Source organism: Cyanistes caeruleus, chromosome 16, assembly GCF_971803275.1.
Source record: "Cyanistes caeruleus chromosome 16, bCyaCae1.hap1.1, whole genome shotgun sequence".
NCBI classification, from domain to species: Eukaryota; Metazoa; Chordata; class Aves; order Passeriformes; family Paridae; genus Cyanistes; species Cyanistes caeruleus.
In genome coordinates this window covers 15219908-15230936 of record NC_141716.1, presented here as the reverse complement: position 1 = coordinate 15230936, position 11029 = coordinate 15219908, and the positions used below count along the sequence as shown (strand labels likewise).

At 58.2% G+C, this 11029-nt stretch overlaps 1 protein-coding gene across 2 annotated transcripts; it reads right to left on the bottom strand.

The window, feature by feature from the left end:
* Positions 1–3094: 3094 nt before the first annotated feature.
* Positions 3095–9361, bottom strand: LOC147650280 (maestro heat-like repeat-containing protein family member 7). Of its 2 annotated transcripts, XM_086852769.1 has the most exons (15): positions 8160–8716; positions 7829–7893; positions 7571–7720; positions 7249–7397; positions 6817–6964; positions 6387–6574; positions 6160–6297; positions 5774–5888; positions 5483–5620; positions 5104–5280; positions 4824–4979; positions 4564–4665; positions 4069–4171; positions 3749–3805; positions 3095–3455 (listed from the first exon to the last, which is right to left on the bottom strand). In XM_086852769.1, the coding sequence occupies exons 1-15, from the start codon at positions 8296–8298 to the stop codon at positions 3265–3267; spliced, it is 2016 nt and encodes a 671-aa protein (XP_086708895.1). In that variant the 5' UTR covers positions 8299–8716; the 3' UTR covers positions 3095–3264. The 2 variants fall into 2 exon arrangements, with proteins under 2 accessions (XP_086708895.1, XP_086708894.1); XM_086852768.1 differs by having other exon boundaries at positions 5483–5888; positions 8160–9361.
* Positions 9362–11029: the final 1668 nt, after the last annotated feature.

Sequence of the window (11029 nt, the reverse complement as noted above, 5' to 3'; positions counted from 1 at the left end):
TTTCTGGCTACAAAGCCATATTTATAATTTCTTTCTAATTCTACCTTCCCAACAAAATACAGCAAAAAAGGTGTTGGAAAATCCTTCAGAGAAGCTCTGAAGCCGTGAGGCCACAAGGAGGGACAAGAATATTGCCAAGCTGGCCCTGGTCCCTGTTACCGCTGAAGATCAATAGATCACGCGGACACAGGTTGAGGTGTGGTGAAGAAAGAGCAGAGTTTATTTTTCCTCCCAGGATTTATAGGCTTCTTACCATGGCCAGGCATTGGATGCTCAGGATAACACTTTCTCACTGCACTGGCCATGAGAAATGCCCATCAGAAGACGTGTAACAGAAAGAATGTACACATATCTATGTTTACAGTTACTGTCCTGGGAAAGTCCTTAGAAAACTATGTTAGCAAGCTCAGAAGCTGAGTTTTCAGGGCGACAGGTCCCCATGGGCTGCAGTGTCCTCTCATGTCCCCTGGTCCCCAAGGGCTGAGGTTCACCTGGAGGTGCCAGGTCCTGCTTCCATTCCCTCCTTCACTTGTTGCTAGTCTCCAACACCACAAGACTCCATCAGTAGTGTCCCAGGCTTTCCACAGGTGCCACCAACCCACTGGGAGCTCAGCTGAGTGCCAGTGCCACGGGGGGGCGGGGGGTGGCTTTTGGCCAGAAGGAAGGAGATGCTTCTCACTTTGTGTCCTTGCAGCAGAGACAGCCCAGAGAAGGCTGCAATGCAAGGCTCAGCTTAATGCAGCAGGGTAAGAGTCCTACCAAAAACAGCAGCTAATAAGTTAAGTAATACCCAGTGTTATTAATGCTGCAGCTCTGCCATCACCCATGTATTTATAATAACAGTGTTCCCACTGTACTAGCATTAATCATAATGGATTTACTAAGAAATTAAGGGGGAAGGGATATTATCTCTCTCGGGAACGGCACTTGACAGCAGCCCTATTTACTGTGTGGATTTGGATTGGTTTAATTCTCAATGTCTCGCTCATTAATCTGCTTTTCCAACAGCCCCTCACAAACACCCCTCTGGGAGCACAACCACAGGAGGAGGGAGGCAGGACAAGCACAGCCAGCTGAGGGGGGCTCAGGCAGAGCAGCCCCAGGGAATCCTGGCACAGGGTCAGCACAACCACCAGGGCTGTCTCATGGGGTGTGAGGGCACGGTCCTCTCCTGCCTTGGTGGGCAGTGTGCACGTCTGGGCATCACCCTCTTCTCCAGCCAATCTGCTATTCTCAGCTCCATGCTTAAAAACTCCTTAGCTTTACCTGGTGAGCAAGGAATAGTCAGCATCTCTTCCCAACATTTATAACAAGAGCTCAAAGGTTTTATTGAAACTTGTTTTCCCATATGCCTTTCTCTTCATCAGGCTTCTGGCTCGGGACACTTGGACCAAGAGCAGCTTGTCCAAGCCAGGGAATGCAGTGAGACACCCACAAAGCTCAGGCCCACCAGCCTAACCAGAACCCATTGAGCTTTCACCAATGGGTTTTTACCAATCAGACAGCTTTTCACTGTCTGATGAAAATGAAAGATTAATGTATGTCCTGAAAGTCAGATGATCTGAGTAAAATTAAATCCTGATGAAAATCAAAGCTTGGTAAAAATTAAAGCCTGAAGTCCAAAGTGATCCAGTGATTTTTACCAGGAGTACGGCTTTCCTTGGTTGGTTTATAGCTGTGAGGAAAGACAGAGACATTTTATCACAGCTTGCATTAAACCCCTCTGATGCCTTGCCTGGGAGAGTGGAAGTGGCCTGGAAGCTGTGCACCTGTCAGCAGGAAAACAAGCTGGAGGAAAAAGGCTCCCAAATCCCAGAAAGCCCTGGAGCCTCCTGGGCTGGTGTCCCCATCAGGGGCAGCTGGCTGTCCTCAGCCAAGGAAACACTGGGATTCCACTGGATTTATTGTACCTATCCATTGCATCACACAAAGGATCTGAGGACACCTGGCTAATTTTTTCACCCCAAGTTCTTGATACACAAATAAACACACTTCCCCCTTTTCTTTGTCCATTTAATATTTTTTTCTTTCTATTTTCTGCTTGAGGAGAGGGCTGGGCTGAGATTCATGAGTGTTCAGGAACACCCCCATGTCCAGCCCCCAGCCAGGGAGGCCGCAGTGAAGCCTCCTCAAGGTCTTCTCTCCTCCTGGCTGAGCAGCCCCAGCTCTCTCAGCCTTTCCTCAGAGCAGAGGGGCTCCAGCCTGCGGCATCTCTGGGGCCTCCACTGCCTTGCCTCCAACAGCTCCAGCTCCTTCTGTGCTCAGGACCCCAGAGCTGGGGCAGGGGTGAGCCCGGGAGGGGCTGCAGCTTCATGGGCACCAGCAGGGAATTATGTGTTATCCCTGGAGAGGAACTAAATGCACTCTGGTGTTGAGGGATAAAATGAAAGGAATCAAGCCTGCCCTGGGCAGGGTTGCCACCAGCACCAGCATTTCCTTGTGCAGTCTGAAGGGATCTGTCAGGGGCAGATCCCAGGGCTCCCCTTGCTCCGGCCCCCAGCCCAAAGCAGCTGCAAGGATGGCAGGGCTGGGCTGCGGGTCCGTGCCCAGCTCAGTTCGGAGCTCCCTGTGCCACCACAAGCACAGGCTCCAAAGCAAACCCTGCCCATGGGGACACTGCAGCCGTGCAACACTGGCACCCTGCAGCTGAGGCCGAGCCTGCAGCACCTTGGGGTACCCACACAGCCCAGACTGTCCCCAAGGCTTCCTGGAGCCTGAGCCCAGGCTCAGAGGCCCCAGGGCTCCCTTCTGGGGAGCTCCGGAGGAAACGAATAGAGAGAGCCTCGGAGCCCTCAGCAATCCCGCCAGGAACCCACAGGCTGCAGGACACAGACGGCGCTTCCTGCCTGGGAGAAGCCTCGTGCCCATCTCCAGGCACCACAATCACAGCGATCCCCACAGCTCCAGCCCCTGCCCAGCTCCTCTGTGGGCAGTGTTAAGGCTTCAGGAGAAGCACCAAAGGCCGAGGGCCTTCTGGCCATTTTCCCTTCCCCACTGCACGCCTGGGCAGCTTGCTGAGCACAAGCACCCTTTTCCCCTCTCCCCCTATGCCCTGCGCACACTGGGCACCAGAGAAAGCACCTGAGACACTGGGTATGAGAACACATTCTATATTTCTATATATAATTCTGTATCTATATTCTATATATTTCTAATTCTATATTTCTATATTAAAGAAGAACAAAGAAGAAGGAAAAAAAAAACCATCTTAAAGAAAATTCCTGCCCGGCTCAGATGGCCCCGGCAGACAGAGAGCCTCTCAATTTAGCTCTCCTCAGAGCTCCAGCAGCACAGCCAGCCACGGGCCCACAGACAAGGGCGGTTCTTGCGTGCCCTGCGGAATCCATCTTGCCACTTCTGCAAGATGGAGCCTGGAGCTGCCCGGAGGACAAAGGCTGTTTCCAGAGCCAGCCTTCTGATGGCAGGGCTGATGTCCTGTGCCTTGTCATCAAGGGCTGCAAGAGAGAGGAACAGATCTCCATGGTCAGATCTGGATCTGCAGGGACCCAAGGAGAGCCCCGTGCAAGGGCCAACCCAGGTGGCTCTGGCCATGGCCAGGAGGGAGCAGGGACCAAAGGGATCAGCCCAAAGCCACTGGACACTATTGGCACTCGTGCCCCTGAAATCTCTGTGTGTGCCCTGGCCACACCAGGCCTGGTCCGCACAGGGAGCAGAGCCCTCGGCAGCCGGGGCAGGGATTGCAGCTCCCCTTGGCAGCCGGGGCTGGCAGCCCGCTGCCCTCACTCACCCTGACAGATGCTCTGGAGCTCTCGTTTGTTCCCCCGGAGGTGCCACCCGGCCATCCCTGGGAACACAGAGCCTGTCAGGGTCCCAGCAGCACAGCTCCCTGCCAGCGGCGCTGCCAGCCCTGGGGCCACACGGCCTCCTGCCCCGGCAGGGCTCAGCCCCGGCCCTTGCCGCATCCTGACTCAGCCCAAGGGCCCGGCTGCCAGAGGCCGGCAGCAGCAGCCCCGAGGGCAGCCGGGGCTCCAGGGCCGGGGCAGCAGCCGGAGTTGGGGCCGAGCTGCGGCAGGGCAGGGAGGGAGCCCAGCCCGGTTCGTGGCTCACCAATGAACCTGATGGCCGCCGCTCGCAGGGACTCCTGTGGGCTGTCCAGGTACAGCAGGGCCCGGTGCAGGTGCTCAGCCGCTCGGCTCCTGTCCTGTGCCAGCTGCAGAGAGCGGCGGGAGGGAAGGGTTGGTGCGGGCTCTGCCCCTCGGCCGGGCACTGCTGCCTGCGGCCAGCCCCGGCCTCCCGTGCCCGCCCAGCCCTGAGGCACCGGGCAGCAGCCGCTGGCGCCGGGCTCTGGAGGGGGCAGAGGGCCGGCTGCTGCCCGGGGAGCCGCACTGCTGCCCTGCCCGACAGAGCAGCTGTGCCGGGGCTCCATGGGCACACGGCTCGGGGCCACAGGGGGCTGGAGTAGAGCCCGCGGGGCCCAGGGAAGGGAGCAGCGTGTGGGGCACAGGCTGGCGGCCCTGGGTGCGGCACTGGGCACGGCACAGCTGCCAGCCGCACACACTGAGCTTCTCCAGCCTGGGGCTGGGGCTTCCAGCCCGCCCTTACCAAGCCCTCGCCGAACCTCCAGGTCTGATCCACCCGCAGCATCTGCTGGAGATCCTTCCTCTTCAGGAATCGGGCGGAACAGAGCAGCGTTTCCCGGGAGGCCTGGAGAGCAGCAGAGACCCAGAGATGGCACCACAGCCCAGGGCACAGGACCCACGTCCCTGGACCAAGACCGGGAGGGAGCTGCAGCCTGCGAGGCAGCAGAGCAGGAGGCAGCCGAGCGCCCTGCCAGGGAGCCACGGCAGCTGCCGAGTCCTCACATCAACCACGCGCTGGTTCTCGTCATGGCAGTGCAAGGAGAGTGGGAGCAGGCTCTGCTGCACGTGGGACTTCAGGGCCTTTTTCCCCTCCTTTGGTACTAAATCCATCATCTCTTGGAAGATGAACATGGAGCACAGCTGCACCTGGCTATCGTCCTGTACGAAAGGAAGAAATAAAGACCTCAGCATCAGCTGCTTCAGGCCCACCTGGGCACAGGCCTGCAAATGCCCAGGGCACAATGCCCAGGCAGCAGCCATGGCTGGAGACACAGAGCCTTACATTGTCAAAGAGCGGCAGGAGCGCCTCAGCCAGCTGCAGGCCGAGGGGGATGGTTATCGGGCCACCATTGTACAGGAACAAACGGCTGAGGAGAGCGATGCTCATCCCAAGCACATGGCTGTCATTTTCCCACAGGAGCTCCACGAGCCTTTCATGCAGGCTCCACATTCTTTTGGCCTGTGTGGAACACAAGTATGTGAAATGCCACCCTGCTGCCACAGGGCCCAGAGGCCAAAGGCCTGTGCCAAAGGCCTGGGGCAGGAGGCAAGAGGCAGGAGGCAGGAGAGCTGGCAGCAGCTGCCTCAGTGCCCAAAGGCCAACCAAGCGCAAGCCACTGCCTTCCCCAGCCCCACGCCAGCAGCCGCTGCCCCCTTCTCACCATGGAGGAATTCTTGCCGAGCACCACAAGGCCTCTGAGTGCCAAGCGACGCCTCTCCCTGCACTCGCTCTGCAGTTTGCTTGATGCGATCTCCAGGACGCTGTCACGGTATTCACTCGAGTCCAGGCACTCCAACATCTGAAGGGCACAGGCCGGTGATGGGGCAGCAGCGCACAGGGCTGGGCCCAGGCAGCAGCACAGGGCGTGGGCACCGTCCCGGGCGGCTGCGGCACCGAGAGGGCAGAGAGCTGGGAGACAGCTCAGCGAGACAGCGCTGCCCTTCAGGCTCACCTCCACAAGGAACGCCATGGCGGCCAAATCCCCGTGTGCCGTGTCTTTGCTGAGCAGCCCGAGCAGGTAGAATGCAATCGCAGAACACAAGGGCAGGGACACGTGACGCATTGCTCTGACGGGAGGAAAAAGGAACCAAGACCCTGAGCCAGCGGGACAAACCTCTCCATGGACTGACTCCCAGGAGGAGCTTGGCCCTTCTCCACCACCCTGCAAGGGGACCCAGGCCCTTTGGGAAGCAGCTGCTCTTGGGCACCCTCCTCTCCCAGGCTTGTGCAGTGTCCTTGGCCATCCCTTGGTGACAATGCCCTCTGGGGCCCATGACCACGGGGACTGTGTGGGGCACCCCAGGCACGGGGCACAAGCGCTGTTTGGTGGCAGCTCACCTGGCCAGCACACCCACAGCACAGTGGTGCGTGCCAGCACACAGCAGCGTGTCCCAGCCACACTCGTCTTCCACTGCCGCCACCACATCCTCATAGTGCAGTCGGCAGAGCAGGGTCTTCAGGGTCTGCACTGCAAACCTGTGTGCACAGCAAAGCCCAGGTGATGCTGGGAGCACGGGCTGCTGCCCTGGGGACATGGCAGGGACAGGAGGACTGGCATGGAGCACCTGTTGGGGCTGATGGCAAGGCCGTGTTGCTGCTGGCATCTCTTCCAGAAGGTATCGACCTTCTCTGGCAGATCCAATGTGCTGAAGAGCACTTGCAAGAGCAGATGCACCAAGAGGCGGGGGAAATACACTGTCACTGCATGTGGGACACAGGGCAGCTGGAGTATCTTCCATATCACCACAGTTGCCTGCGAAGGACAGAGCAGCCTGAGTCAGTGCTCAGTGCTCAGGTGTCCATGTGGCAGGGCCCGAGCGTGGCAGGGAGAGGCCAGTGGAGATGTAGGGACAGCAGCCGGCCTGGTGGCCCTGGAGCTGCTCCTAGGCCAGGTTTGAGCCCAGTGCCTGAGGCAGGGAGATGCCATGGGAGGAGGGAGGATGGAGACCTGAGGGAGAGGTCACCTTGGGTCAAAGGTCAGTTGCAGAAACTCACAGCCAGGGCAAGGACAGCCGTGTGGTCCCCGTCGGAGGTGCACATGCTGAGCTCTGGCCAGGTGCCCAGCACATCCAGGAGTATCAGCATGGCCGGCTCTGCAGCCCTGCACGAGCACATGATGCTCTTCCACATGGTGGTAGCAGCTCTGTGGGGACAGAGTTCTGTGTCAGGGGGGTCTGGGACACATCCCCGTGGCCTGGGCAGCAGCAGGGAGCTGAGCTGGCTGCCAGCCCTGCCTCTGCCCACTGCCCCTCTGTGGCAGCCCAGCCCTGTGGGGACTGGCCCCTGAGGGCAGCAGGCTCAGGGGCTGCTGTGCCAGGGCTGACAAAGGGAGGAGCCACAGGGCCCTGGAATCCTCTGTTTGTCAGACACCTGGGCCAGGCTGTGCAGGGGGATGCCCTGAGCCCTCTGGGCACGTGGGCCCTGTACCTGTCACACCATGGGGCCACACGCAGGAGAGCCATCACCACGTCAGCAGGCTGTGCCTCTGTCAGATCCAGAAGGGGCCTGCACAGATTGTACTCAGGAAACTCATTAGCCTTGAGCCACTGGTGGATGAACCTCACCATGGGGAGCACCTGGAGAAGGCACAGGGAAACTTGGAAAGCTGCCAGCAGGAGTAATGTGCCCAGCTTCCCAGAGAAGTGCTTCCCTTCCCACCGCACTGCCACGGCCTCAAAGGCTCGCAGTGAGCAGCTGGCGTGGCCAAGCAATTCCTGGGAGGATCGAAGCCAGGCCACAGGCTGCTTACTTGCTTTGGATTGGAAGGACCCTCCTCCACAAGCATGTCCAGCAGGGCAGCACTGGCCTTGGTTTTGAAGATGGGAGAGTATGCTCTGACCACAGTGCCCATGGCACTGGTCTCTTCCTCCCGAATTCTCTTCATGAATTTGCAAATCATCTGCAGCAGAAGGGCAAGAAATGAGGGACATTGTATGGATGCTCCAAGCGTGGTGCTGGGCTGAGCAGGGACAGCAGGCCCAGCCCAGGGGGGGATGGCTGCAGGTACCTGCGCTGTTGTGCGGAAGAGGCCACGGCTGCGTTCCTGCTCTCGAGTGCGCTCCATGGCTGCTCCTGGCAAAGAGCGAGCGCAGCTTGAGCTGAGGGGCTGCGGGAGAGGCCGGAGAACACAGCCCAGCCCTGCACTCCCCAGGCAGGGACAGCCCCAGGAGGCCCCAGGGCACAGAGTACAGCTCCAGGGCGTCTGCCCCAGCCCCACTTCTGTCCTGTCCATGGGCGTGTCCCCGGGGGATGGGATGGGATGGGATGGGATGGGATGGGATGGGATGGGATGGGATGGGGCAAGGCCAAGCTCCTGCAGGCCCAGGTCTGCCGCTCACCCTGCTGCGGTGGCTGGAATTGCTCCAGCTCTCCATGCTGCTGTGCTGGGGCAGTCCCAGGGCCTTCTTTCTCCTCCTTCACCCAGGTCATCTTGGGGACACTCGGAGGTCTCTGCTCAACATCACTGCCTGGATTCATGGCTACTTGCAGCAGAGGTGGCTCAGAAAAGGTCTGAGTTGGCAAGTCCTGCAGCTGTGCCTGGAAGGCACCTGCAGGAGTGAAGTCTTGGCAAGGCTGCAGGACAGCCAGTCCTGCACTTGGGTCTCAGGGGCTCGTGCCACAAGGACAGGAGACTCGTCGTCAAGGACCGTGGTGAGGAAATGCCACGGTCTGGGCTCGAGCACACCTGAGAAGTGTGGTGCTTCACCTCACCAGAAGTGAAGCCTCGGGAAGGCTGCAGGTCACCGAGTGCTGTGGTCTGGCCTCGAGGTGACCTGCAGGAGTAACGCCTCAGAAAGGCTCTGGGTCAGCAAGGAATGAGTGCGCCGTGCGGGGGCTCCTCACAGCACCACTCTGTCCCGTCCTGCCCTGTCACGTGCACCAGGCACTGTGGTGTGGCTGTGTCACCGCCAACACTAATGTCACCCCATGTCACAAAGGGCCCTTGGACACCCTGTCCCGTTCCATTCCACGGTTACCATGCTGCACCGTGTCACCAAGGGCCGTTGCACACGCTGCCCCCTGCCCTGGGGCTCCACCCAGCCCGGCCAAAGTGGCCCAGCTTGGAAGCAATGCCTTGGCCCAAGTGTCTCAGACAGCCCAACAGGATCTTTAGGAACAGCTCAAACCATCAGCAAAGGCTGCCCTGCTCTGTGGGCTCAGGGCAGCAGAAGGAGCCCCCTGGGCTGCCGAGGCAGCCGTGGCGGGAAGGGCGCGGGGCCCTCCACAGAAGCTGTCACGGCCTCCTTGGGACATGTCCCGCCTGGTGGCCATCCTAAACGTGGCGGTGTGACACAGACCAGGAACGTGTGGGCCAGGGCCCGAGTGCTGTTCTGACCCCACTGAAATCAGCAGGGGTGTCAGAATCCTTGCCAAAGCAGGCCTGCCACCCCCCGAGCCCTGGCAGCGCTGGTGCCCATCTCCTGCCCCAGAGACCTGTGCCCTGGGGGGGCTTCTGTGCCAGAGGGCAGCCAAAGCCAACGTGCATTGGGGGCTCTGCTCCATCCTACAGGGACTGTTGGCCAGAGCACCTGGAACAACTGGTGGCAACACTTGGGATGTGTCAGATGATGTTGCTCCTTCCTGGAATGTTGTTTTTCATGGAAGGGATTAGCAGTAGCACAAAAACACCAACAGCTACTGAATTTCGCTGGACAAAGAGACTCCACAGAGATGCTGTCTTGTATCCTTGTGCCTTTCTGTCTTTCTTGCATTTTGGAAGAAAAAGAATTGGCCCAGCCTCTGCTGCAGTTGCTGTGTGTCTGCCTGTGGCAGCTCATGTGCAAACACAGCTGGCGGCCTGCTGAGCACGGCAATGGACGGCCACAAACAGGGAGGTCCCCAGTGAACATCGAGGCAGACACCTGGGGAAGTGCAGAGCATAGGGATAACTGTGGGAACAGAAGCTGGTCTGTGTCTCTGATCATGGTGCTGATGCCCTAAAGCTGGGCAAGAAAACAGTACTCCATGGTATAAAGGCCTATAGAGCAGGTATTTATTTATTTGATGCCGGGAGGGAGTGGCATAGCTTCAGCACAAACTCACTCCTCCATTCTTCACACAGTACTACCTTTTATACATTTTTTTAACTTAATGTTCACATTATACTTTCCAAACCTTCATATTGCAACCTATTTCATAATCACATGCTAAATTTGCTGATTTCCAAAAAATTCTGCATTCACATACCCTTTTACAAAGTAATTAATTCTTTCTGCATCCAGCTTTTTGCATAGCTGAAGCATTATCTCACTGCCTCGGCACCAGCGTGCCTGGTGTCCAGCCTAGTGTCAAACTAGGACACTGCAATAAAATGGAACAAGGCAGTGTTGGTACCTCCAACACAACAGTGGCAGTAGAAAGCAGGGCTGTTGTTATCTCAAGCCAACCATTTGTGTATCCACTGGAGTCACAGAAGCACCTGGGCATTTCTGCAGCTCATTTAGGATCCAACTGGGAGGCTCCAACCAAAGCAGCAGGGCTGCAGTTGATTTGTGCCCTGCGCTAGGAACATGTGAAGCCACGGATGGCTGCTGAGGAGACGGGGCTGTGATGCTCGCGTGCAGCCAAGAGAGCAAGAGCAGCACCTTTCCAGGGTGTGAAGGGGCTACAGAGAAGTGGGAGAGTGACTCTTTGTCAGGAACTGTAGTGACAGGACAAGGGGAAATGGGTTCCAATGGGGAATAGGAGTGGATTTGATGTTAGGAAAATATTCTTTGGTGTCAGGGGGGTGAGGCCCTGGCCAGGCTGTGCAGAGAGGCATTAAAGGACAGGCTGAACAGGGCCCTGAGCAACCTGGGGAGGTGGGAGGTTACTCAGGGCTGAACAAGAGGACCTATAGGGTCCCACCCAAGCCAAACCATTCCAGGATTCCATCATTCCAGGCCCTAATGGAAGTGGTCCCAGGACTCCTGTAACATCACTGCCCCCAGAGTTGTGATGTCTCAGCCCGTGTTCCAGCAGCAGAAACGCAAGCAGGGCAGGATCCCCTCGCTTGGCTTTTGTCTCTTGAACAATCTGAGCACTGGCAATGCAAAGCAGAGGAGGGCCAGAGCTTTTGGGGGCTCCAAGCCCTTAATATCAGCCCCTGCAGCTGAAAAAGCTGCTCCCCAGATGCTGGCTCCAGCAATTCCCAAGGCCATAAAGGCCTTCAGAGCCTGAATGTGGATTTTGCATCCGTGTAGCTTGGTGCCAGCTCTCAGCCCAGGAG

Excerpts from the sequence above, each read along its gene's own strand:
- LOC147650280 (XM_086852768.1), bottom strand. The coding sequence starts at position 8,298 with ATGAATCCAGGCAGTGATGTTGAGCAGAGACCTCCGAGTGTCCCCAAG. Across the intron at positions 7,721-7,828 it reads TCTTCCGCACAACAGCGCAG|ATGATTTGCAAATTCATGAA; the intron begins GTACCTGCAGCC and ends CTTCTGCTGCAG. Across the intron at positions 6,965-7,248 it reads GTGGCCCCATGGTGTGACAG|AGCTGCTACCACCATGTGGA; the intron begins GTACAGGGCCCA and ends CTGTCCCCACAG.